General features: G+C 44.4%; 1 protein-coding gene across 1 annotated transcript in view; it reads left to right on the top strand.

Moving 5' to 3' along the window:
- The window catches only part of Bach1 (BTB domain and CNC homolog 1), a 37,367-nt gene extending 12,930 nt beyond the window's left edge, over positions 1-24,437 (top strand). The window contains exons 2-5 of the mRNA XM_028875960.2: positions 5,588-5,881; positions 9,048-10,394; positions 12,610-12,816; positions 20,555-24,437. Coding sequence (XP_028731793.1) covers positions 5,648-5,881; positions 9,048-10,394; positions 12,610-12,816; positions 20,555-20,992 — 2,226 coding nt within the window. The 5' untranslated portion in view covers positions 5,588-5,647 and the 3' untranslated portion in view covers positions 20,993-24,437. The remainder of the gene's footprint in view (positions 1-5,587; positions 5,882-9,047; positions 10,395-12,609; positions 12,817-20,554) is intronic.
- The last annotated feature ends 306 nt before the right edge of the window (positions 24,438-24,743 follow it).

The raw sequence follows: 24,743 nt of genomic DNA, 5'->3' as shown, positions 1-24,743 counted from the left end.
CCCTTCTTCTTCCTTTGAGTTTAAAAAAAGTAACTTCACCAGTGCTGCCTGTCCAGTCCTACTCTAGCTTTCCTTGAGGCTAAGGGAGATGTGCTGTGAGGTGTGGGCGACTGAACACCTGTGATATGTAAGCCTCCAAGAGGTTAAAGGAAAGAGCAGCTATCGGTTACTGGTTTCTTCTTCCTGCCGGCTTTTCCCCGGCCAGTGAGGCAAAGTCTCAAGGGCTCTGGAAGACGGTGCTGGTTTAAATTTCCACAAAGCTTTTGATGTTAAGGTTTATTGAAAACTTGAGAATAATAATAATGAAAACATCATGTTGTTGAGGATTCTTTTCTATGGGCTACCTCATCTTAATTTTTAACATTTTAAAGAAAAAAAGGCCCCGGAGGCGAAGGACTAAATGTGTACATACCATAGTGTGTCAGTTGTCCGTCACCTACTTGAAAGATTGATGATAGGCGACTGACTACCAGATTTCAGGACACTCACATTGGGTAGCTCGATGTGGAATGTAGGAACTGGCTTGGGGGATTAGAAGGATCAAGAAAGATAATGGGTCCAGGAGTTTGCCATCCAAAACTCCGCATTCCAGGTAGCTGGACGCGAAGTCACCGCAGGTGATGAAGACAGCAGAGGCAGAAGCCTTGAGGAGAAGAATCTACCAGAAAGGAGGAGACATGTTCAGGAGGTGGGATCAGCTGCAGATCCAGGGTTCCACTTAGAAAGAAAAGTCATGATAAGTATTTTAAAATATGATTTCTGATGTCTGTTGGTCAGTACTTGTCTGGACATACGGATATTCATGCACACCCACACACACACACACACACACACACAGCACCCACACAGACAGACACACAGGATTAACAAAACCCTTTTGACACTATTGTTTCTCATTAATTAAATAGTACGCTTAAATGACAAATGACCAGCCTTTATTTTGATAATGACTGTAAGTACCTTTGGGTGTCTTGTGTGAATTGGTGACCGCCGCTGCCTTATTTACCCTGGGGTCTCATTCTCATTTTGAGTGTCTAAGTCACATTCTTGACTGGGTCTTCCTTTCGATTGTGTTCTGGTGACCGCTGGTGCATAGGGTGGCACACGCAGGGAACCCTGGTAGGAAGAACCTGTGTCCCTGTTCAGTGACAGCAGAATGTTTGGGTGGTAGTTTTGTTTACTGTACCCCCACACAGAGATGTAACACACATCGTCGTCTTGAGATTCGTGTGGCAAGTAGTTCTGTGTACGCTTGTGACTTTATAGTCACACTAAGCCACACCCTACAGACCTGGCCCTGCCATCTTAGATCATCTCAGGTTGAGTTCTCTCCTTTGTGAATTATCTGAAAAGGTATTAAGATGTGATGAACCCCAGCCTCTTGTCTTATTTTTCAAGTGTCCTTCTGAAGGTGAAAACACCAGCCAAACAGTAACTGTATTAAAATGTAACTTGTCCATCATGGGTAGAGAACAGAACACCACGAAACTGAACTTCAGGAAGCTCTAAAATGCATGTTCATCCTTTGTCAGCGCGAGGGAGTGAATCAGCAGTTTGTGAAGGTCAGCACACCTTGGCTTGAGTTGAGACAATGGTGTCTGTCCAAGAATACAGAACCATTCAAGTGCAGTGAGTCTAAGTTTGGGTTTAATAAATTAATGGTTACAGATGTGAGCAGCTGGGTGCGGTAGTGTGCTTTTAGGTTTGAGAAATGTGAGACCGTGCCTGGTGGATATGGATAGGAGCTATGCAGGGTCATTGCGTAGTTAAGGTGTTGGGTAAAAAGGATTATCGACTACTTAGTTCAGAACACCCCTGGGTAGGGCCCCGCTGTAATGAGGACAGAGGTCAAGGTGTCTTTATTGCTGCAAGTCACTGTCCTGATGGTGTTTCCAGTTGACGGCCCTTACTCAACCACTTCTGCAGTGTTCGTAGCTCCAAGAGGTCTGAGCTGGGATCTTTTTGGCCTTTTGTAGTTCTGGAAAAGCCACCTAAGTTCTTCATTCTGTGAGCCCTGATTAGTGCATTTCCATCCACAAACGGAATATTTGGGAAATGTATATGATCTGGGTTTGGATTGTATTAAAAGTGTCAAGTCATTCGGCAGCAAGTACTCATAGCCGGGTAAAGTACTGGCCCGAGTACTTGGATTGTGGCAGAGCTCAGTCTAGACAAAGTTGTGACATTTAGGCTGAGACCTGAAGCCGCCTGAAGTCATCCAAGTGGCAGCACATTGAGACGGAGGACTCTGGGTTCTGGAGGGTGTCAGCGTGGCAGGCAGGGAGGGGTGTGTGACTGGAGCGTAGCACAGACAAGACAAAATGACTTGACAGAGGGGAGGGCTGGTGAACAGACCGGAAGCCCACCAACCACGTGACTTTTAAGACCATGTGAAGGAACTAGGTATACTTTTGATAAACGTGAAGAGTTATCCTAAGGTTTTCAGCAAGGAAGACCACTTAGAAACAGGGTTACTTGAATGGTGTGAGCTTCGTCAATGTCAAGTCTTCCCAAAGAACAGCTAGTGTGTATTGTTTGCTTGCTGTGAGCTCAGTCCCTGTTGTTCATCAGCCCACAGAAACTTCCCAACCTCTCAGGGAGGTGGTGACATCATCCCTGATTTACAGATGGAGGGGCCGGGCTACAGCACATCGATGAGCTTGTCCAAGCCATGCAGCTGTTGTAGAGCTGGGACTCGATCCCAGTTAATCTCAGATTCTCAGCCCCAAGCTGTTAGTTAGTACCAGCCATCTGTGAATCTTTAAACTGAGTAGATCATAACTGATATCATTTTACTTTTTAGATTTTTAATTATTTAGGTGTGGGGGGGGGCATTTGTGTAAGTGTATGCACACCAGTGTGTAGATGATCTCAGAGGCTGGAAGATGACATTACACCCTGTAGTTAGAGGTACAGGCAGTTGTGAGCTGCCCAGAGTGGGTGCTGGGATCCAAACTCCTGCCTCCTGCAAGAATAGCAAGAGCACTTAACCTCTGAACCATTTCTCCAGTCCCTTGGACTATTTTTTTTTTTAAAGTAGAAAATACCTGAGTATTTTGTATGGGGTAAGGATTAAATGCTAATATATGAAGCTTTTTTTTTTTGTATTTTAATTTTATGTAACTGCATTAGTACATGTGCAAGCTTGGGAGCTGTGTAGAAGGATACACATTTGTAGAAACAGGACTTGAGTGCTTGGGTTAGAGCTGGAGAGAAGTGTAGCCCTCAGTGGTAAGGCCGAGGCTCCAGGACTCAGCATAGAATTGTATAGTTGTATACGTGTACCTGGCTGAGAAAAGTGTGAGGAGTGGGCCCCAGATTTCCGTGGGAGCAGTGAAATTCCTAATGTGAGCTGTGCTTGGTCCTTCTTAGTGGGTCCTCACGTTTATTTTGGTTCCCGCTGCTAGTCGCTCTCAGCTGCGGTTGATTGCGCCTGGGGTTGGCGTCCTACCAGTGTGAATGTTCACTGAGGGATGTGAACCTGTGACACGATCTGTTACTGAAAAATGCCTGAGCAGAGGTGATAAACCAGATACGATTCTCTCTGAGTCTGAAGGAAGCTGTGGCCCACTGTACCTCAGAGAAGCAATGGACCACCAGACCAGTGATGGGGTGGCTCTTGCTGGAGTCACCTTAGAATCCAAAGAACCTTTAGGTTAGGGTGTGTTATTTGTCTTTCCAAGGAGAAGAGAAACATGGCAAGTTGGAAAGCCACTGTGAGGTGAGAGAAGGGCATGTATAGAACTTTGATGGACAGATGGAGCTCCCGACATCACACACTGCTGGCAACATCAGTTTCTATGCTTTTATACTTTCCCTTGGCTGTTGGTGTTCACTAGAACGACTGTGATAAGTGTAAGACTAACACACTTTAAAGGTTTTAACCTGGGTGGTTGGAAAGTGTGAGAGCCATCATGGGCTGGGTGGTAGCTTTGGCGTTGGCCTTGGCTGGCAGGCCAGTGTGGACAGCTGCCTTGAAGGAGGACACTCATGGCCCCAAATTCCCACCTATAGGAGATAACAGGAGTTTGGAAAGCTCATCTCTACTGTTCCTAGCAGTTCTTAATAATTCCTTTTGTTGATAACTGAATCATGAAGAACCATTTTAAGAAGAATCGGACTGCTCCTTCTGTAAGGGTATAACCCCAAAGTTCCATTCACCTTCACATTTAATGTTGAAGTCACCAATGATGTTATGTGGTATGCTGGGTCAGCTAAAGGAAGGCTGGATCTTTAACCCGAGACAGAGTTTACTGAAAGATTGTGCCTTCATTTATACTTCTGTGGAGTTTAACCTTTTACCTGTGTAAAAGCAAACACAAAGTATAAGAGAATTTATGGATTGATTTGTTTATTTGCAGCTAACACATCAGAACGTTGAAGTGGAACCCATCTGTGGTCTGAGTGAACTCGAGTAGTTCTGATCTCTCCTTTCTTGTGTTGTATGAAATCTGAAGGCACAGCAGCGTCTCCTTCACAGACCCTCTGGGGGTCAGCCAGTGAATTAGCTGTCAGAAGGAAGGAATGACTGATGCAGAGGGACTTATGGGCTTCATCTGTGAGGTGCACACTACCGGGAGTGCTCCGCACAGACCATGGGAACTGCAGGAAAATAGCATCCCTTAGACTCTTACGGTTTCGTGTGTGTCTCAGGGTGTATGCATCAGAATAGTCATGACAGAGATAATATGCATATGTGTATTTGGGGCACCTCCTTGCTTTGAGTGCCAGTATTGTGCATGTGCTCAAAAAATGTTTGGAAGCCATTTTATGTCCAAATGATGATGACTTTGTCTTACTTTGTAATGTTTTGAGGAACCCAAGGCTTTTTTGTGCATGATAAACCATGTTCTTGTGATAATGTGGCTTTGCCTGACTTTGGCCTCACAGAATGCAGCATGTGGAAAGCTTTTTTTCCTGTGCTTCCAAATGAACTTGACCTTGTGTTGATTGGAGCCTCTGGATGGGAAACTCTGCCTTTGCCTAATCTCTCCAATGTGGTGAACAGGACATGGAGAATGGTGGAGTACCCCATCCCAATGTGACCTTTCCCTGGCCACACCCATGAACTGTCTTCAAGTAGAGGGTGGGATTTGGACTGAAGGTTTGGGCCAGCCCTTGGCTTCTGTCAGACCCATTCTCAGAGTGGACTTACTTTCAGACATCTAGGAAGTCATGGGCTCAGGAAGTTCTTACTCTTTTCTCTCTAAGATCCTTGCCTTGAAATTAGAATTACGCCGGGCGGTGGTGGCGCACGCCTTTAATCCCAGCACTCGGGAGGCAGAGGCAGGTGGATCTCTGTGAGTTTGAGGCCAGCCTGGTCTACAAAGTGAGATCCAGGAAAGGCGCAAAGCTACACAGAGAAACCCTGTCTCAAAAAAGAAAAAAAAGAAAGAAATTAGAATTACTGTCATCATCCTGCTTTACTTGAGTTTGTTGAATGAATCTACATTGTCCCTCTGGAGACTTTTGTCTCCACTTTTGTGTTGGTGAAAAGTACATATTTTAATTCATGCTGACAGTTTGTTGTTTAAAACACATTAACCCACAGGATTTGTTAAGTGACATCTTCCCTGTGTCTTTGCAGGTCGATGACAGTTAGAAGCATGCTTTCCACTGCTCTCCCTGATCCCGTTTGCCACCCAGGATGTCTGTGAGTGAGAGCTCAGTGTTTGCCTATGAGTCTTCTGTGCACAGCACCAACGTCTTGCTCAGCCTCAATGACCAGCGGAAGAAGGATGTGCTGTGCGATGTCACTGTCGTGGTGGAGGGCCAGCGGTTCCGAGCCCACCGCTCGGTGCTGGCTGCATGCAGCAGCTACTTCCACTCGAGAATCGTAGGCCAGACCGATGCCGAGCTCACCATCACACTGCCTGAAGAGGTGAGGGGCTGCAGCGCTGGCTATCACAACCTGTTGTTACCTAGCTACTTTCTGGTTATAAGCTGAACACAAACTCTAGGGTCCCTGAGGAGACAGGCATCTCGAAGAGCATTTCTGTCGCAACCTTTCTCTGGCTTTTGTTACAGGAATGTTTACATGTGAAAACGATGGCTTTGGGTGTTAATACTTGTGGAGCAGTGGAATATGTGGATACAATACCTACATCTTAGTCCACCTGATAGATTGCAGGCATTTGGAAGGGTTCTGGCTTAGAGGGTGCTGGCTGTGTGACTCTGTCCTTCTGAGGGACACCCATGACAGCTTCAAGCTGTGTGCACTCTCTCTCTCTCCTGAGACATCTCCCATGAAAAGCAGGCACTCTGCAAGTGTATTTTTTCCCTGGTTTTCTTTTTCTTGAGATGGTCCTTATACTTTGGGAGGAAAGAAGTGTGTTGTCTTGGCCAGTGAGATGGCTCAGGGGATAAAGGCATCTGCTGCCGAGCTTGTTGACCTGAGTTTGATTCCCTGGTCTCACATAGTGGAAGGAGAGAACTGAATCCTGCAAGTTGTCCTCTGACCTCCTCATGTGTGCTGGCACACACCCTCCCACATCCCCACCCAACAAACAAACAAACAAGCAAATGTTAAAAAACAAAATAGTTTGTTGTCTTACTTGTAGAGCCCTGTTTCACATATACCTTTCCACCCCCAGTCTGTGTAATTTACGAATGTAAATACTAGGGTCTTTGTCTTTGTGCTAGCCTGAAGGGGCTTGTCTTAGGTGGCGTGGGGCTGGTTGCACTGATTCTTCCTGGCTCTGTTATTGGAGCATGTGCTTTGGCAGTCACTGTTCTTAGCATATTTTGACATTGGACACAAAGGGTTTTAAGGAGAGGAGGAGGAAGTGTGTAGAACTTCTTGTGTGTGACATACTGTGTGATGTTGGGCATAACTGGATGAACTGCAAACTGATCCAGAGTGGAGCTGGTTGCTGGTGCTGCGCCTTGTGTGTGACTCGGGCTGTAGTGTTGGGGTGTGAGTCAAGGGTACCGGATCATTGATTTTACAGAAGAACATGACTCACGGTGGGGCATGCTTTCTACAGTTCATATTTCAAACTATTTCATGAGGCTTTACAGGTAGAACAACGTTTGTTGGATGGATTTTTAAGAGACGATGTATATATCAATACATATATGTATGTATTGTGTGTATATTTGGATGTTTTATGTTTGTTCTGATGAAGTATAAATCACAAGTTTTCAAATATTTGAACTGTTTCATCACAGTGACAAGTTGAAAACATTGCATATATTATTTGGTTGACTTGGCATATTTTGGGAAATTTTAATTGAACCTTTTTATTCAGATTATTATAAATTCAGTACAGTTTCAAGGAGTAATGCAGAATATCCTTTTGCTCTTTGCTCAGTGGTCCATTGATAATGTTTTGAAAAATTAATAGGAATGTTGATGTGGCTACCATCCATTCCTGGTGATCAGATGGCTGTGGTGTCACATGCATTAACTAGGTTCTAGAGGTTCTGGGAAGGTTCCTGTTCACCACCAGTTAGGATCTGGACCACCCAAGGATCCTGCATGTTTCTTACACTAATTCCTCCCCATGCTTGGGCCCATACTCCCCTCCCTCTTCTGTCTCTGGATGCCGGTAACCACTTATCTGTCCCTGTGTGGAGCTTTGTCATTTCAAAATCGTCCGTAAGTGGGACAGTGCAGTGTTATGTGCCCTGTTAGGGTTGCCTTTTTCACACTTAGGATAATTTCCTTGATATTATTCAGATTTCTCGTACCAATAGTTTATTCTGTGTTGCTCATGAATACTATAATAATTACGTCTTAATTTTCCTTTTTAAAACCTTTTCATCTGTTGAAGGAACTGAGATTAGTTTCAGTTTTTATCTGCTACAGATAAAAGTTGGTATAGGTTTTTTTTTTTTTTTTTTTTTTGTGAAAGTAAGTTCATTAATTAGGGATAAAAAACCGGAAGTGAAATTTCTGGTCATAAGGTCGTTTTGCACATTTAGTTTGATAAGAAACTACCTAGTGATTTTTTGAAGTGGGTGTCCATTTGATATCGCTCCCAGCATTGGAAAAGACTCAGTTTCATTGTTCTTGAAGAATTTGGTGGTGTTTATTTTAGCAGTTTCAAGGTAAATGCTGTAAGATTAGCATGTTTTAGAAGAGTCCTAGTATTTTGGTCAGTTTGATAGTAACACAAAGTTTTAAGTGTAATCTGTATTTTGAACCCAGGGTGAACGTTCTTTGCACATTGCAGGCTCTTTCACCCCAGCCTTGCAGATACACTCTCAGTATAAATGCGCAGGTGTCTGCTCAAAGGCGTAGCTGTCCAGGGCTCTCGAATCTTTGCTGAAGCAGTACAAAGGCGGAGATTTAGAACCTTTGCAATCTGGATCATTAAAAATTTTATTAGAAATATTTAATGTAAGACAGTACTTAACCATTTTTTAAAAGATTTGTTCCATTTTTATTTTTTTAGTTGTGTGTGTGTGTGTGTGAGTGTGTGTGTGTGAGTGTGTGTATGTGTGTATGATGTGAGTGCAGGTGCTAGCAGAGGCACCCGATCCCCAGAGCTGGAGTTACATGTGGTTGTGAGTCTTCCTCATGTGGGTGCCGAGAACCAAACTCAGGCTTCTCTGCAAGGGCAGCAAGTGCCCACGATCTCTGACCTCTCTCTCTAGCCAATACTTTGGTTTATTGTGCTTTTTTGATAGTTAAGATATTTTTATAAGTACTTTTCATTTTTATTTATTTAATTATTTATTTATTTATTTATTTATTTATTTATTTTGGTTTTTGGAGCTGGTTCAGACAGGGTAGCCATGCGGCTTGGGTGGGTCTGTCCTGCTTTATTCATAACGCCTTACTGCACAGATCTGGTGATGTCCGAGTGCCTGTGTTGGAGTGGAGTTCCTGAAGTGGAGGTTTAGTCCCCGTGAATGGAGTGGGGCTCCACTTTACCAGTCTCCCTCGCTCGTGCGTTTCGTAGAGGGCGAACTTCTCTTCCAAATTAAAGGACCCATTTGGTTATCACAGAGAAGCTGGCATCTCCCGGTTGCTCTCCCCACCGTTGTCGTGGGTAGACAGCTGTTAAATGACGTGTCTGTTCAATCTTGTGTATTAACAGGTGACCGTTAAAGGATTTGAACCTTTAATTCAGTTTGCCTACACTGCCAAACTCATTTTAAGTAAGGACAACGTTGAGGAGGTGTGCAAGTGTGTGGAGTTTCTGAGTGTGCACAATATCGAGGAAGCCTGCTTTCAGTTTCTCAAGTTTAAGTTTTTGGACTCCACTGCAGAGCAGCAAGAATGTGCAAGAAAAAAATGCTTCTCCTCACACTGTCAGAAAGCAGACTTTAAAATTTCACTTTCAGACCAGAAAGATCTAGAAATCGATGAAGCAGAGGAGTTCTTGGAAAAGAAGAATGTTCAGACTCCTCAGTGTGACCCCCAAAGGTGTCAGGGCGATGTGAAAGCATCGCCCTCTTGCCAGGACAGTGCCAGCCAGACGTGCCAGTCCATGTGTCTGGAAAAGGATGGAGCCCTGGCGTTGCCGTCTTTATGCCCCAAATACAGAAAATTCCAGAAAGCGTTTGGAACTGACAAGATCCGTACTCTAGAATCGGGCATCAAAGATGTCCATGCTGCTTCTGTCCAGCCAAATGAGACGTCTGAACTTGAGTGTTTAGGGGGAGCACAAGGCTGTGCAGATTTACAAGTGATTTTAAAATGTGAAGGATCGAAGCCAGCCATGGAGAGTGAGGAGACAAAGCGCAGAGACCCCGCTTCCCAGTGCCCCGCAGAGCAGGCGGAAGCGGCTTCTTTCCCTCCCAATTCTGCAGACCCTCATGGGTTCTATTCCCTCTCACTGTTACACACATATGACCAGTCTGGTGACTTGGGCTTTGCTGGGATGCAAAGTAAAACAGTGAAAGCAGAAAAGCCTTTGTCGGGTCCAGATGCCCAGGAAGAGAAACCGTTTGGTGAAAATCAGGATTTGTACCTGAAATCTGACACTGGCCCCAAAGAAGACAGCAGCAGCCTTGCATCCGGTGATCGGAGCAGCGTGGAGCGGGAGGTGGCAGAGCACCTGGCCAAAGGCTTCTGGAGTGACATTTGCAGCACGGACTCGACCTGCCAAATGCAGTTGTCACCCGCTGCGGCCAAAGAGGGCTCAGAACAGGGCTACCCGCAGAGGCGGTCTGAGTGTCCCTGGTTGGGTATCAGGATCAGCGAGAGCCCAGAGCCAGGCCAGCGAACTTTCACAACTCTCAGTTCCGTCAACTGCCCTTTCATAAGTACTCTGAGTTCCGAAGCCTGCTCCAGCAACTTGGAAATCGGAAACTACGACTACGTTTCGGAGCCCCAGCAGGAGCCCTGTCCGTATGCGTGCGTGATTAGCTTGGGCGATGACTCGGAGACAGACACAGAAGGCGACAGTGAGTCCTGTTCCGCCAGGGAGCAGGAGTGTGAGGTGAGTGGAGGTGGACTCTCGCTGTTCAGACAGCCGTTTGTCAGGAGGTGCACTTGTGCCCGGCGCAGTGAGGGAGGAAGGAGGAGACCATGTGACCGGCGCCAGAGTGGAGGCATGGAATGATGCATGGCGTTTGAAAAGCTGCCGTGTGCATGTATGTCACACTGGGGTGTGTGTATAGATCGTGGAGGGCACCCCCACACGGGCTGTGTAACTTTGTAATCAGATGCCTCTGTAGAATCAGATAGCAGTTCTGTCAGTGGTGGTTAATGGTGACTTTTGTATGAAAGCATCACCTAGTCTGTCAAACCTGAGAACAGTCTGGTATGTGAGCCAGGGTTGGCTGTGAGCAGCTGCAGGCTTGTGGCATGTAGGGCAAGTTTTCTCAGACCTAATTTTTCATGCTGTTGCTTTTATTTATTATTTTGTTTTATTTTTCTTTAGCTATCGTAGGCATTAGTTTAATGATTATCTTAATAATTCAGCATGAGTTACATGTAGCTACTGACTTATATTAGCCATGTCAAGCTTGACCTGTGCGTTCAGTGTGTATAAGTTTCTATTTACTACTTAATACCTGTTTTGTGTAAGATTCTGCTTCAGTAACAGTAAGTAGGGAGCCATGCATTAGGAATTAGGTTTCTTTAGTTTGCAAAACTCAGTGTTCTCTTTACAGTGGCAATTCTCACTTTGCTTTTCTAAGTAATTTTTAATCATACTCTTTGCTTTTTGTGTGCTTTATTTGCTTTTTAAGTTTGTGATGACAGAAGGCCTGTCCTTGGAAGGGTTCCTACGTGCACAGCACAGTGTTAGCTCTAGCCATTGTATTAACACGGCATACGTATCTCTGTACCTTGTTTTTTTAGTGAAAAGTCACTGAACCCCTGGGTTCCATTTCCCCGCTCCCAGTCTGGCTCCCCATTCTACTGTCGCTCTTGGTTGCTGTTACAGTCACTGCCTAGAGTAGGTGAGATAATGTAGGGTGCACTCTCCAGAAGTTGGTTTATTTTACTTAGCATACTGTTCTTCAAATAGCAGGCCTTCTTTTTTAGAAGGCTGAGTAGTATGTCACAGTGTACATGTATGCCACATTTTCTTTATCCAGTCACTTGTGCGCGGATGTTCAGGCAGTCTGATCGTCTTGGCCATTGTGAGAGTGAATGCTGCAGTGAGTGTAGAAAGACAAACATCACTTGGAGATCTGATTTCAGTTCATTTGCACAAACACTTGGGAGTAGGATGACAAGCTCCATGGCACGCACACGGTTTTAATTTTTCTCCAAAGCTCGATGCAGGTTTTCACAGTAGCTTACTGATTCCCACCGGCCATGTACAAAGGACCCATTTCTCCATGTCCCATTCATGGTCTTTTGCTTTGTAGTAATTAGAGGGTGTTAATCTTCTGGCTTTGGGAGGAGGTGGATTATAAGGCCACAGGGATTAGTCATTAGGTCCATGAAAACAGGCAGATGACAAAATAGTCCCAATAGTCCATTGGCAAGTGAGATGTATAGCTTTTTCAAGAAGTCATATGAAATTTCCTGAAGTGCTATAGCAATGTCTAGCATAATTATTCCAGTACTGTGTAGTGTCACTGCTGTGTGGTAATATTCAGAGATAAAGTGGGTTTTATTTGGGGAAATGAGGAGCACATACTAAAAATGCTTTAGGCAGAAACTTAGAGAAGTTGCTAACATAGTAGGTAGTCAAGTCCACGCTAACACAGACTAGTGAGATAACTCCCATTTTGAGTGCAGTGCTGTGTGATGGGAACGTCTCGTCTGCTCAAGTGTCTGACTTCTAACCGCTTCCCCAGGGCAGAGTTGTCAGTTGAACTCTGAGTTCCTCTGGGGTGGATTGTGGATTGTTTTTTTAAGGGTTTATTCTAATTAGGTGCATATGCATATGTGTGTGGCTGTGTGGGTATGTGCACATGTGTGCTGGTACCCACAGAGAGCAGAGGGTAGGCGCTCTCTGGAGCTGGAGTCGGAGGCAGTAGTGAGCCACCTGACGTGGTGGCTGGTGTAGAGCTCAGCTTTTCTGCAGGGGCAGTAAGCCCTCACTCAGAACCTCTGCATCCCTCCAGCCCCCACGGTCTGTGTGTTTTTTTGGTACCGTCTTAAACCCCCTCAAAAATATAACGCATGTCTTCGTCTGTAGCCAATGTGCAATACATGTCTTCATTGTAGTTCCTAATGTTTATTTCACATCCTAGGTAAAACTGCCGTTTAATGCTCAACGAATCATTTCGCTCTCCCGGAATGATTTCCAGTCCTTGTTGAAGATGCACAAGCTGACCCCAGAGCAGCTGGACTGTATCCATGACATCCGCAGAAGGAGTAAGAACAGAATCGCCGCGCAGCGCTGTCGCAAGAGGAAGCTTGACTGTATTCAGAACCTGGAGTCAGAGATTGAGAAGCTGGTGAGTGGGTCGATTTCTTGATGTTATTAAATCCTAGCTCTTTGATTTTGTAGAATAAATAGTTACTGAAATCCCAAATACCATTTTAAGAGAAATTAAGGTGTGCAGAAAGATTAGAAGATGTAGAACAAGGTTTTCATTGACTGATTATGTATGCATTCTACATTTCTAGCATGATGTATTCAAATGTGGAGGTGGGGAACTCTTTCTGGGTAGTTGTTTTATTTTTTAATGATTTTTCAATTTAATGACTTCTTTCTAATCCTTAGTGGTTGGATAAAGATTAAAGTAATTATACAGTACTTTATGATGTTTGATGTCTATAAAAGCTTGTTTTCCAGTTGGGTAGAACTGTGGACCTGAATTACCTGTTTGGGTTGATACCAAAACCAAGCAGATGAGCCAGTGTCTCTGTGCCAAGGAAAAATCCCGAGGTGAAGTAGTGGTTTGAATAGAAACTTCTGAGATACAGCAAGCTCCTTGGTGTGAGGAGTGCTTGCTTATTGGACCTGTCTCTTCCAGCATCAAAACATAAATTAACTGGAAGATATATTAGTTTGCTTCCATTTCTGTTTCCCTCCTGTGGTTGGTGAAAGTATTGTATGAGAGGAAACTCTGGTACCAGGCCAGCTGAGGGCTACCTATTGGCCATGCACCAGGGCAGGCAGCCTGGAGGCAATCAAAAGAGTCCTCAGACACTTGGTTTTGTGTCCTTGCTAATCATGGGTGGCAGTTTAAAGTTGTGTTTGTAACTGGTCTTCAAGCATGAATGTTTGTAGTTCTGAGTGAGACTAGAAACAGTATAATGGAAAAGATGTCTTTGTGGTTTTCAGCGTAGTGGAAACATAAATTTTTATTATGTACATTCTATGTATGTACTTTAGGGAAAAGGTACAGTATAACTAAAAAGATGAAGGAGAAATGGGATGAGAATGCAGAGTAACTAGAGTTCCTGGGACCACAGAACAGCTTCACACAGCCAGCTGGCCTACGCATACCTTTCCGCACTGTAACCTTTCCTATTATCCCACTTCAGTGCTCAGCTTCTCTGGATGGATGAGTTTATAGAGCGTTGCTTGTTGTTAGTTACTGTAATAGCTGCGTTTTGCACTTTGGTCCACATGCAACTCTTAGAAGCTGGCGTAAGATTGAACTACAGGCTCTCTGCCGGTTCCTACATTGCTCGCTCTCTCTCTCGCTCTCTCTCTCTCTCTCTCTCTCTCTCTCTCTCTCTCTCTCTCTCTCTCTCCTCCTCCTCCTCCTTCCCCCCTCCCCCTCAAGTGGTCATAATTTATAGTCATCTGTAGCATTTACCCAGTTTTCTCACTCTCCTACAAATAAACAAGACTGATGAAGATTTACTTTATTTTATGCACAGGGAATGTGCTGTGTGTTTGAAAGTAGCTTGGCGATTCTCCGTTGCCTGGCTCAAAGGTCCCATATTTGGGGGCCAATACAGAAACTAGGTTGCTGGACCATATATCTGGGGTGATGAGGAGGATAGGAGATGCAGTCTCAAGTGTGGATGTGGGTGGGATAATGTTACTTCCCACTTTACAGTTAAGATGCTCATTTGTGAAGAGCAAATGGATTAATGTGTCAGAAGAACTCCCAACAAGTACCTACTGTAGAGTTAGCACTCAGTAAATACTAGTATTTCCTGGCACGGCCATATCATCACTTACTTATATTCGGTTTTCTCAGCCTCTGTTGGCTTCCTTCCTGGTGTCTTCTGTCATCTGAGTTCACTTTCTATTGCTGTGATGAACACCACAACCACACACAAGCAACTTGAGGAGGAAAGGGTCATTTGGCTTACACTTCCACATCATAGTCTATTATCAGGAGAAGCCAGGGCAGGAACTCAAGGAACCTGGAAACAGGAACTGAGGCAGAGGAGACCAGTGGTACTGCCCACAATGAGCAGGGTTCTTCCACATCAATCATTAATCAAGAAAATGCCTCACAGGCTTGCCTATGAGCCAGTCAGTCAGAAGTATTTTCTCAGTTGAGGTCTGTTTGTCTGGGATGACGATAGCTTGTGTCAAATTGACAAAAACCTAACCAGCACAGCTGTGAACTCTGGTAGGCCCTCCTCCCCTCCCTTCTTCTCAGCTCAGAAGGTCTTCTTTCATCTGGTCAACAGAAAGATCCCTGCTTTCCAGTGCAAGGCTGATAGTTCCTCAGACCTTTCTGTGAACTCAGAAACCAACATGGCTGGCTTCCCATTTACCTGTTGTGCTGATTTGGACTCTGGCTAGAAACCAGGAAGCATCTGAAGAGGGGATGGAATAAGCTGTGGTGGTGGAGGCCAGAGAAAGGAGCCAGGTCTTGTGAATAGGGGGAACCAGAACCCGCAATGCCTCCAGAAACCCGTGAGTGGGTTGCTCCCAGCTCCCAGGCTAACACGCTGCCTCGGTGAGGAAAGGTCTTGGCGCCAAGCCAGACAGCTTGAGTTTAACCCGTGGTACCCACACGGTGGATCAGGAGGATTCTCACACACTGCTCTCTGATCACCACAGATGTGTCAAGGCACGTGACCCCCTCCAAGTAAATAAATGTAAGAGTAATAAAAAAAAAAGCGCCCCCACCCTGGAGTGCTTCCCTCACGGAGAGGAGTGTCCGTTACCCACTCATCTGCAGGTAGGATGGAGTCCGGAGACAAGCACACCACCTTGCACCGATTTCTGCAGGCCGAGCCTTCTCGGCAAGGCCTCAGGACGGGTCTGGCAGACCTGGTGCTCTTACAGCAGGGGCAGGTCCGTGTGTGTCACACCCCTGAAGACCCTCCAGAGGGGCAAAGTGTGGCAGTGTCATCGGGGACACTGATGCAGGCTGGGCCAGTGTATGTGTCTTAGTTCTTAATGAAACACTTTAAAGAGTAAAGGAAAAATGAAAATAGAGAAGGGCTAAGGACAGAGAAATACTTTGGTATAGCTGCACAGCATTTGTACTTATTTTAGGCACAAGCCTGGAACTCCCTGTCATCACCATTTGATTTTGTTTTCTTTTCTTTCTGTGTTGTAAGCTGAGTGTTATTTCAAAAGAATCAAAAGTTAAAAAAAAAATTAAAGTGTAAAGGAGACAATTTATAATAAACTAAGTTTATACCTGAAGAAAAAAACCCCAACATTGAAACATTTGGCAGGGCCTGAATGCGTAGTTGCCGGGGCCCTGGTGTCCGCTGCGGTCCTGTTCCCAGGCCTTTCACCGACCCGCCCTCCCACCCAGAGCGGCGTCCGGGCCTGGAAGCTGCACTGTGCAAGGCCCGTGCAAGTGTACATTCCTAACCTTCTGAGCCACATCCTCGCTCTGCCCTTCTCGTGTTTAGATAGGTGCTGCTGTGCAAACACTTAGAGTGTGCTGCTGCCGCCTTGGGCTCCAGTCAGGAACACGCTGTTCAAGCTTGTGGCCCCGGAGCTAACAGGCGCTGTCTCGGCCCAGCTGTGGTGCAGGTGGCACCATTGGGATGTTTGTGCCCAGTGGCCTCTTAAGGCATGTCTCAGAACATGTTCCTGTCAAAGACCGCACATGACTGTAATCCTAAGGAGTTAGGTTGCGTTTTGGGGTTGGGGTACTTAGACATCATCCCCCCTCTTCCCCCCAAATTGAACCCAGGGCCTTGGGCATGTTAAAAGTAAGCACCGAACTGTTGCCGCCCCCGTTTTGAAAAAGTCTGGAGGCAGAGTCTCACTTAAGTTTCCTAGGTTGGCTTTGAACTCCTGAACCACCTTTGTTGGGGGGGTGCTGATAATAAATGCTATGAAGTGACTATGTTGGATTCCTTTAATTTACTACTTATCAACTACTCTGACTTGCCATGGTAAATTTACGTTTTAAAATTAGAATGAAATGGAAACACCAGTTAATGGCTGCAGATGTGGCCATGTAAGAGCTGCGTGGAGTGAGAGGAACAGACGAAAGATTCTGGAGCTCTGGGCACAAGTCATCTTCTGTGGGACATTCTAATTTCTAAAATTGTGTGTGTGTGTGTGTGTGTGTGTGTGTGTGTGTGTGTGTACACTCAATGCATGCATGTGTGTTTGCTGTGTGTGCCCATGTGTTCATGAGAGGCCAGAGGAAGATATCAGGTGCCTTTCTCCTTTGCCCTCTGCCTTTCCCCCTTGAGATAGGGCCTTTCCCCAGCCCTGCAGCTTGCCCTTTTTCTGCTGGAGTGACTGGCCACAGCCGCAGTAATCCTCCCTCCTCCCTCCTCCCTCCTACTTCCTCCCTCCTCCCCCCACCCTGGCACTGGGCCCACAGCAGTGTATGGCCACACTTAGCTTTTCGAGAGGTTTCTGGGGATTCGAACTCATATCCTTATACTTAGGCAACAAGCATTCTTGACCCACTGAGCCATCTCCCCAGAGTCTTCTTGGGTTTTCTTAATGAATGGAGTCATTTCTTACTTAGTCGGGCAGGAGGAATGTGAATATGGAGGGATCATATAGATAGATATTTGCATGAAGATACAGAAATTACATAGTATTTATGTTCTTTGTGCCATCTCTAAGCATTGGTTCCTATTTGTGGGAGGAAGCCCAAATGGTCACTGTTAAAGTTAATCTTTCCTAATTTAAAAGGCCAACATTGCTTGGCATTTTCCTGTTGCTATTTAGAATGGCTTCATCACAGCTTTGATAGAAGAACCAAGAGACAAGAAAAGAGGGTTCTCATCTTCTTCTGGGGTCTTTGTTTCTATTAAGATGAGCTTCTGAGAGAGGTCCAAAGAAGAGAGGGTACAAATGGCATTAAAATTACTTTTTCTCAGGAATAGAAGTCAGTGCTGTTCTTGTCCCCTGACACTTGCAGCTTGATTTTATCTGAAGCCTGTAACTGACAGATTCTGTGTAGGAGGAAGTGGCTGAACGTAGACCTAGCGTACACACAAGTGTGCACATGTTCATTCTTGACCTGCTCTTATTTTTATTTTGAAACAAATCTAGAAATCTGAACAAATTGGAGAATTACTTTGCATTATAAAAATTTATATTGTGTTTGTAACGAAGGAATTCCTTTTTAAAAAATTATATATCTGAATATTTTGAAAAAACAACTAATAATTGAATTCTCACATGCCCTTGTAGAGCTATTTATGTGTGCATCTGTAACAGTACTTATGCACCCGGCAAAGCTCTTACTGCCTTTTAAACTGTTTTTGTGCCCGAGGGGACATTCACCATTACAGTTAGGAATGATCCCTGTGAATACCTCGTCTCAGTGTCCCCAGCATCTCCTGCTCCACAGAACCTGCCGTTGAGCAGAGACAGACAGAGGTGGCCCCTGGCTCCCTCAGACACGAGTCCTATCGTCTTCACAGGTGAAACCTTTGGCCGTCTGCTAACATGTATTTACTCCTACTTTACAAGCAGCTTGAGGATGAGGTTGCCCAGCTCATTCTAGGTCAGAAGTGAAATGGTGGAGTGTGAAAGCAGAGGCAGGGTATGGGTGGGAAGGGGCATGCTGTCCGCGGTGATACCTGATGTGGGCAGAAGGGACAGAGCCGGGAACACTTGGAAACATTTTGTGGTGGACTTGTAGAGATTTTAAAAAACCACACTAACGAAAACAAACTCAGATTAACCCCTTCACTCCTTATAGTATAGAAACTTGCTTCCCAACCATCCTATCTAAGGATATGTTCCAGTCTTCCTTCTTTACCAACTCACTGTATGGATTACATAGCTGAGATGGCATATTTAAAAACATTGACCATAGTCTTGGGCTCATAGGCACAGGGAAGCAGGCATTAGCTGAATCTTACAGTGGGGGTGGGGGGGTCTTGGGTTTACACTAAGAACACCATGTTGGTGTCTTCGCAGAGTCAAGGTCACCCTTTTCCACAGTTCAAATTCAAACACTCAGAACAGTGAGTTTGTCTTAGCATCTTGGCTAGAAGCCAGTCAAATCTGATAACCAGCTATAAGTAGTTTCCCCGTACTTTCTGCCTGATTTGATGTTTCAGTGTTGTATTTAAAAGTGGAAAGATGTTCAATGATGGGTGCTAACTCCGCACGCACTGGAGCACACCTGTGCACACCTATGTTATCTTTCTATAAAGCGAAAAGTTATGAATTCCAACGTAGGCCTGTCTGTAGGAGTTTTGGAGGAAGGAGCCTGAGCTTTTGGTATTTAACATGTATGTGTGTGTTGAATTTTAAATTGTACATATTCCTGGTGCATGGTACTACACTACACAACATGAGAATGCTGCCATGCAAGTGCATGTTCTTCCCTGAATACGTCCCCTCTCGCCCCCACTCATTGAGTCTCCTTTGTTTCTCTAGGCTTGTTTTGTTTCTGCTTTCATATCATATGTGATTTTTATGTGTCTTACCTAAAATCTAGGACCTACATACGAGAGAGAACATTTGTGTTTCGAACACTGGCTTAATTTCTTGTTTAATATTAGAGGGACCCACCTTAATATTACACATCCCAGGGGCTCAGGAGAGAAAACTACGAACAGCGAGGACTATTTTCGGGAAATAGAATCTCAGCACACAGAGCTCTTGTCTTCTTCTCCGTCCTCCTGTGCCCAGGGAGTCCCAGTGTGTATGTATATATTTATACATACACTTACAAGCAGTATTCCCTTGGCAGTGCAAAGCCAGGCTTCCAGGGTCAAACGGAGGGGTGATAAGAATCACATAGAGGGGCAGTAATTGTTAATTATCATTTGCAACCCAAAAGGGAAGTGACTAATAAATTAACTAAAGGCTAAATTCAGGTAATATCTAAGAAGAGGGATCTTATGTGCTCCACTATAGTCTTAAATGTGATTGGTAGAATATGTTAAGAATCTATAAGTTGCTAGGTCAATGGGAGAAAATAAAACTGCTCCCCCCCCCCCGTGGTTCCTATCCAAGCTATCTGCTGTTTTTCTGCAGGGTGGGGGAAAGTGTACTCAGTCGTTAGGCAACCTGTGTACAGCTAGGGAGATCTGGAACTACAGGAAAGATTTGGGAAAGGTAGTAGTTAAGCTTAAATTGGCACATCCATCAGACCTTCTCAAACAGGTAGTCTAGACACTTAAGTCTGTTCTTAGTACAGAGGCATCTCTGATAAGATACATTCCTCCATCTGGGGATGGTCCTGGCTGGATGCTGCCAATGACATTAATTACAGGGAAGCTTGAACTGGAGTTCTGGCTGTGCATAGCTGTCAGTGCACAAGGTTATCCAAATATTCCTTTAGTAGAGGGGATAAGGTGCCCAATAAATGATGGAAAAGCTACAATAGCACACAAGAAACTCATAGCAGGAAACGGCTGATAATCAAAAGTCAAATATCACCAAGGTTCCTTGAGCCTCAGCTTGACCTCTGGAAGGCCCTTGGCTTCTTCCAGGTATTAACTTTGTCATAATCAACTGAAATCCCACGTTGTATACTTTTGTGGCTTGTAGCATTAATCCACTTAATGCAAACTTCAGTTGCATCTATTTTCCTGCAAGTCACATAACTTCATTTCTCTATGGTGGAAAAAATTGCATTATGCATTTATGCCACATCATCCCTTCCTCTGTGGCTGAACACCTCGGTCAGTCCTGTGACTTAGCTCCTGTGAGTAGTGCTGCACGTAAACCCTGATGCGCCAGTGTCTCTGGGGCGAGTTGATGCGGGTTGAAGGGAAGCAATACCGCGTGAAGACACGGTAGATGCTGAATGTTTGATTGCCTTCGAAGTGTCGGTGGACCCAATAAACATGAGCCATTGTGTTCTCTCTCCCTCTGCACAGCAAAGCGAAAAGGAGAGCCTGCTGAAGGAGCGAGATCACATCTTGTCAACGCTGGGTGAAACAAAGCAGAACCTGACGGGACTTTGCCAACAAGTGTGCAAGGAAGCCGCCCTGAGTCAAGAGCAGATTCAGATCCTCGCCAAGTACTCGGCCTCAGACTGCCCGCTCTCTTTTTTAATTTCTGAGAAAGGAAAAAGCATTCCCGATGGTGAACTTGCCTTTCCTTCAGTTTTCAGCCTGTCTGATGCGCCTCCGGCTGCACCACCTCCCCGCGGGCCAGGGAGCAGCAAGGCAGGCCAGGAACTGGTGCGCGAGTCCCCGGCGACAGCGCCAGCCGCTGCCCTGGAGCAGGCCACACTATTGGAACCCTGTCGGCAGAGTGGCGGGATCTCAGACTTCTGTCAGCAGATGACTGACAAGTGTACTACTGATGAGTAAACCGCATGAGCACCCTTCAGCCCGTGGATTTCCTACTGAAGTGTTGGCATTGTCTCGAGAGCTGCGTATGGCCATGTCTTCTTGCTTAGGAGCCCTGCTTCCCCCTGGTAGCTTCCTGTTGAGGGGATTTCTCTTTTGAGGTGACCCTGAATTCCCCTTGATTTTCACAGGAGATATGACATGATTTACCTCTTGGATGCTGAAAAATCACATGTGAAAATAGAGAATCATAATCTCCCAGTATTCAAAAGTAACCACGACAGTGAAAACTGCTGTATCCGTTTCAACAGCTCGAAGCATGTGCACACGGTCTGCCTGGCCTGTGGAAGCTCGAGCATCTACCTTCCAGCAGTATACTGATCAAAAATAAAAATTCTCCCCAAGCAGTGCGGTGGTGTCACTCAGGAGCCTGTATCCCAAACTCCTGTAGACAGGAAGGTGGTCTCATCAGCTCTGAAAGTGTGTGTGTAGAGCTGTAACGTGGAAAAGAAATCATCTTTGAACTCGGACACTCCGCTCCTCAGCTTCTACCAAAGTCCAGCATGGGCTGGACCTGGTGACCCCGAGGCTGCCTTGGCAGGACTTAGTGAAGGGCCGTAGCCGGCCTGAGCTGGAGACCTCCTCTCCTCAGTATTGACTAGAATTTCTGGCTGCATAAACAGTAGATAAATGTCATTTCCTCTGCAGTCTCTGCCATGTCTAGGCCAGGTAGGAGCTTTCTCTTCCCTTCTTGTCCCTTGGAGGAAGAAATGGGAGTGAGACTGAATGGTGTGAGTGTGCACAAGCTGGCCAGAACCATAGTTGCCACAGATCTGGAAAGCTGCACACTGTGAGAGGCTGTACATCATCTCGTTGCAGGTCACCGATGCCCAGGAGGGCATTGGCATCCTAATGGAGAGCTGTGGTGTGTAAAAAGCCTTGTTGGAGCAAACGTGGACCCACAGCTCTGCTGGCGTTTGAAACCATGGAATTCGGTCTCAGTCCATTATGAGTTGGCACTTGAGAAGCAGATTGAATCCTTTTCTTTTTTCCCACCCCCTATTTGGTGTGGTGTAAAGGCACACACATCACTTTGACTTGGACATTGAAAAGTCAGTCTTGTGCTTATTTTAATGCTGGTAGAAAATGAATTTATAATAATCTGAGCATCTACCCCATACCATTTTGCAGTAATTCTTAACCATTCTGGAATCTCACACTGTAGACCTCAGCAGTGGAACCTGTATATATATATAGGTTCAATATCCCTCTTCAAGGAATGTGAAATGCCTTAAAATTGGAAATGTTCTGAGTACCGAGCTGATAGCAGATTTGGGATATTCCAATCCCAATCTCATGAGGCAGGTTACAGTCAAAACAGGATATTCAAAATCTTCTGAGAGCTTCTTTAAGCTATATGTAAAAGGTACATAGGAAATTCATTAAGACTTTGGGGAAGGAGCTAATCTTCAAGCTATCTCATAACATTCTGTAGAAGTGGATTTTGACAATAGGAAAAAAATCGGAAGTGTGAAGCACCTCTGTTCTCAAACACCTCTGATGAAGGAGTCTCTCAGGATGTTTCCAGAAGCATTTGTAGAGTCCTGTTTGAAAGCACAGGGGACCAGTCAATAGGACTTCATCTCTCCAAGTCACATATCTGAAAGAGACTGACCTTCACTGTCTGCTGCATCTAATGGGGGGAGGGCACTCACACCAGAGAGCCACCTGAGTGTGGTATCCGGCCGGTAGCAAGCTGACGTTTGCTAGAGAAGGTTCGGGGACCAGCATCAATATTTCACAATTTCATAGTTGTCAGATGATGCCCTTTTTTCTTGGGGTGCAGGGATGGAGGAAGGATAGTGTGTATTTTATCTTTGGAAGAATAATTTTCTAGAAACTTTGAAAAGTCCACTCAGTCCTTCTGGGAGAGAATGCTCGCTGTGACAGTACATCCCATGTTACAGAAGAGCTGTGTACATATGTATATGTCCCCACGCAGCTATTTGATACTTGTAATTTTAGATTTCAACTTAACATAAAATAATATGAGAACTTCTCTGGTTTACAAAGTGTAAAATCCTATACAAGCCAATGGAATCCTTGATTTCCTACCTCACTGTACACTCGGCTGTCCGCCACCGGTTTTTTTGTGTACATATGACAAATTTTTTTGCTTTAAATGTAACTGTAAATGTTTGCTTTGGAAAGTTACTTAACATTTTATGATAAAACTTAGCTCTCTCCTCAATTTAAAGATTTTTTTTTAAAGACACTTGGTTTAAATTTCTCTCTACCTATGAACAGTTTAGCATTAAGGGTTAATTTTAATGGTGTTTGGTAATTGGCCAAGTGTAATATTTTTTAAAATTTAGCATTACTTTTAACAGCCAGCATATAATACAAGTAACTACACTACCTCATACCTATGTGATTTTCAAGTTGTATTAGATGGACAGGAAAGATTTTACCTTTGTCTTTTGGCCATAAGGTGGGTAAGTTTTCTGTATATTGCATAGCATTACACATTTATGCCTATTTTAACGTGAACTTTTAAAGACATTTTTTTCTAAGAAAATTTGTTTTAAGGCAATATTTTTTTTTGGGGGGGGGATGCCGAAGACAAATGATAGGATATGTGTACAATGTATGCCTTTTCCTTCATGCAGTGTTTTGACAATGTTTTTAGTTTGTGTTTTGCCTAGTCACACAATCATTGCTCCGTGTTGTGTGATCCAGCCTTCTCAATGCCTGGTGATTTTCTTTTAAAGTTGTCATGACTGGCTCAATACAATAATGTCATCTTAAATTTTCGCCCCTTATTTGAATCCTATAGTTACAAGCAAATACTTTGTTAACTTGTTATATTCAGAACAAATATGGATATAACATTGGTTGTCCACCTGCAGGCTTTATAACAATTTACTGTAGCTTGATGCTTAGCCAGTTTTAAGTTAGGAATTCAATATATATGATACAGGGGATAGTGGAGATGGCGTGAGGACACTCAGCCACATTAACAACTTGGAAAAAAAGAGAAGCAAACGGCGATGTTACAGTGAATTCTCAGGTGAACCTTTCAGTTACAAAAACATCTATTTTGAATTTGTAAATATTTTAACTGTTTTATTAAGGCATGTACTAAACTATTCTTTGGCACCTGTTGGGTAGAATGAAAATTTGAAGCCATAATGGTAGAAGATGGCATACTGATTGTAAAATAAACAGAAATAATAATATTGATTTTTTTGTATCTTTCATAATATAATTTTTCTAACTGCAATAAAACCACTGAACTTATATATTCATGACCTATTAAGCCCATGTTTCATTAGAAGTACACTTTATAATATTTAATTTACATTTTCTTCCTAATATGCTTGTCTAAATGTGTCAAAATATAAGTATTAGATGCTGGTGGTAGACTGACAGTTAAATAAAGTTCCTAATACTGCTCTTAATTGAATAGAGTTGTACATTCCATGTCTCGCTACGCATGTGAACTTCCGAATGGTAATCCTTTGACCAGTTACTACAAGTCAGCTTATGTGTTGGTAGGGGAGAATTTTTGATTAGTTGATGTCTGAAAAAAAGACCCTCAGTGCTCTGGTATTGAACACAGATTTTAGCCTTGCATTTGATTTACTTAATTTCAGTAAATTAGGTGCATGTAAAGGGTCTGAGGAGATTGGTTTGTTGGTAAAGTGCTTGCCATGGACCTGAGTTCAATTCCTAGAACCCATATAAGAAGTGTCGAGCATGGCCATGGGTG

The sequence above is a fragment of the Peromyscus leucopus genome, chromosome 12 (assembly GCF_004664715.2).
Source record: "Peromyscus leucopus breed LL Stock chromosome 12, UCI_PerLeu_2.1, whole genome shotgun sequence".
Classification (NCBI taxonomy): Eukaryota; Metazoa; Chordata; class Mammalia; order Rodentia; family Cricetidae; genus Peromyscus; species Peromyscus leucopus.
Note: the sequence above shows the minus strand (reverse complement) of the source record. Positions and strands in the feature narration are given on the sequence as shown.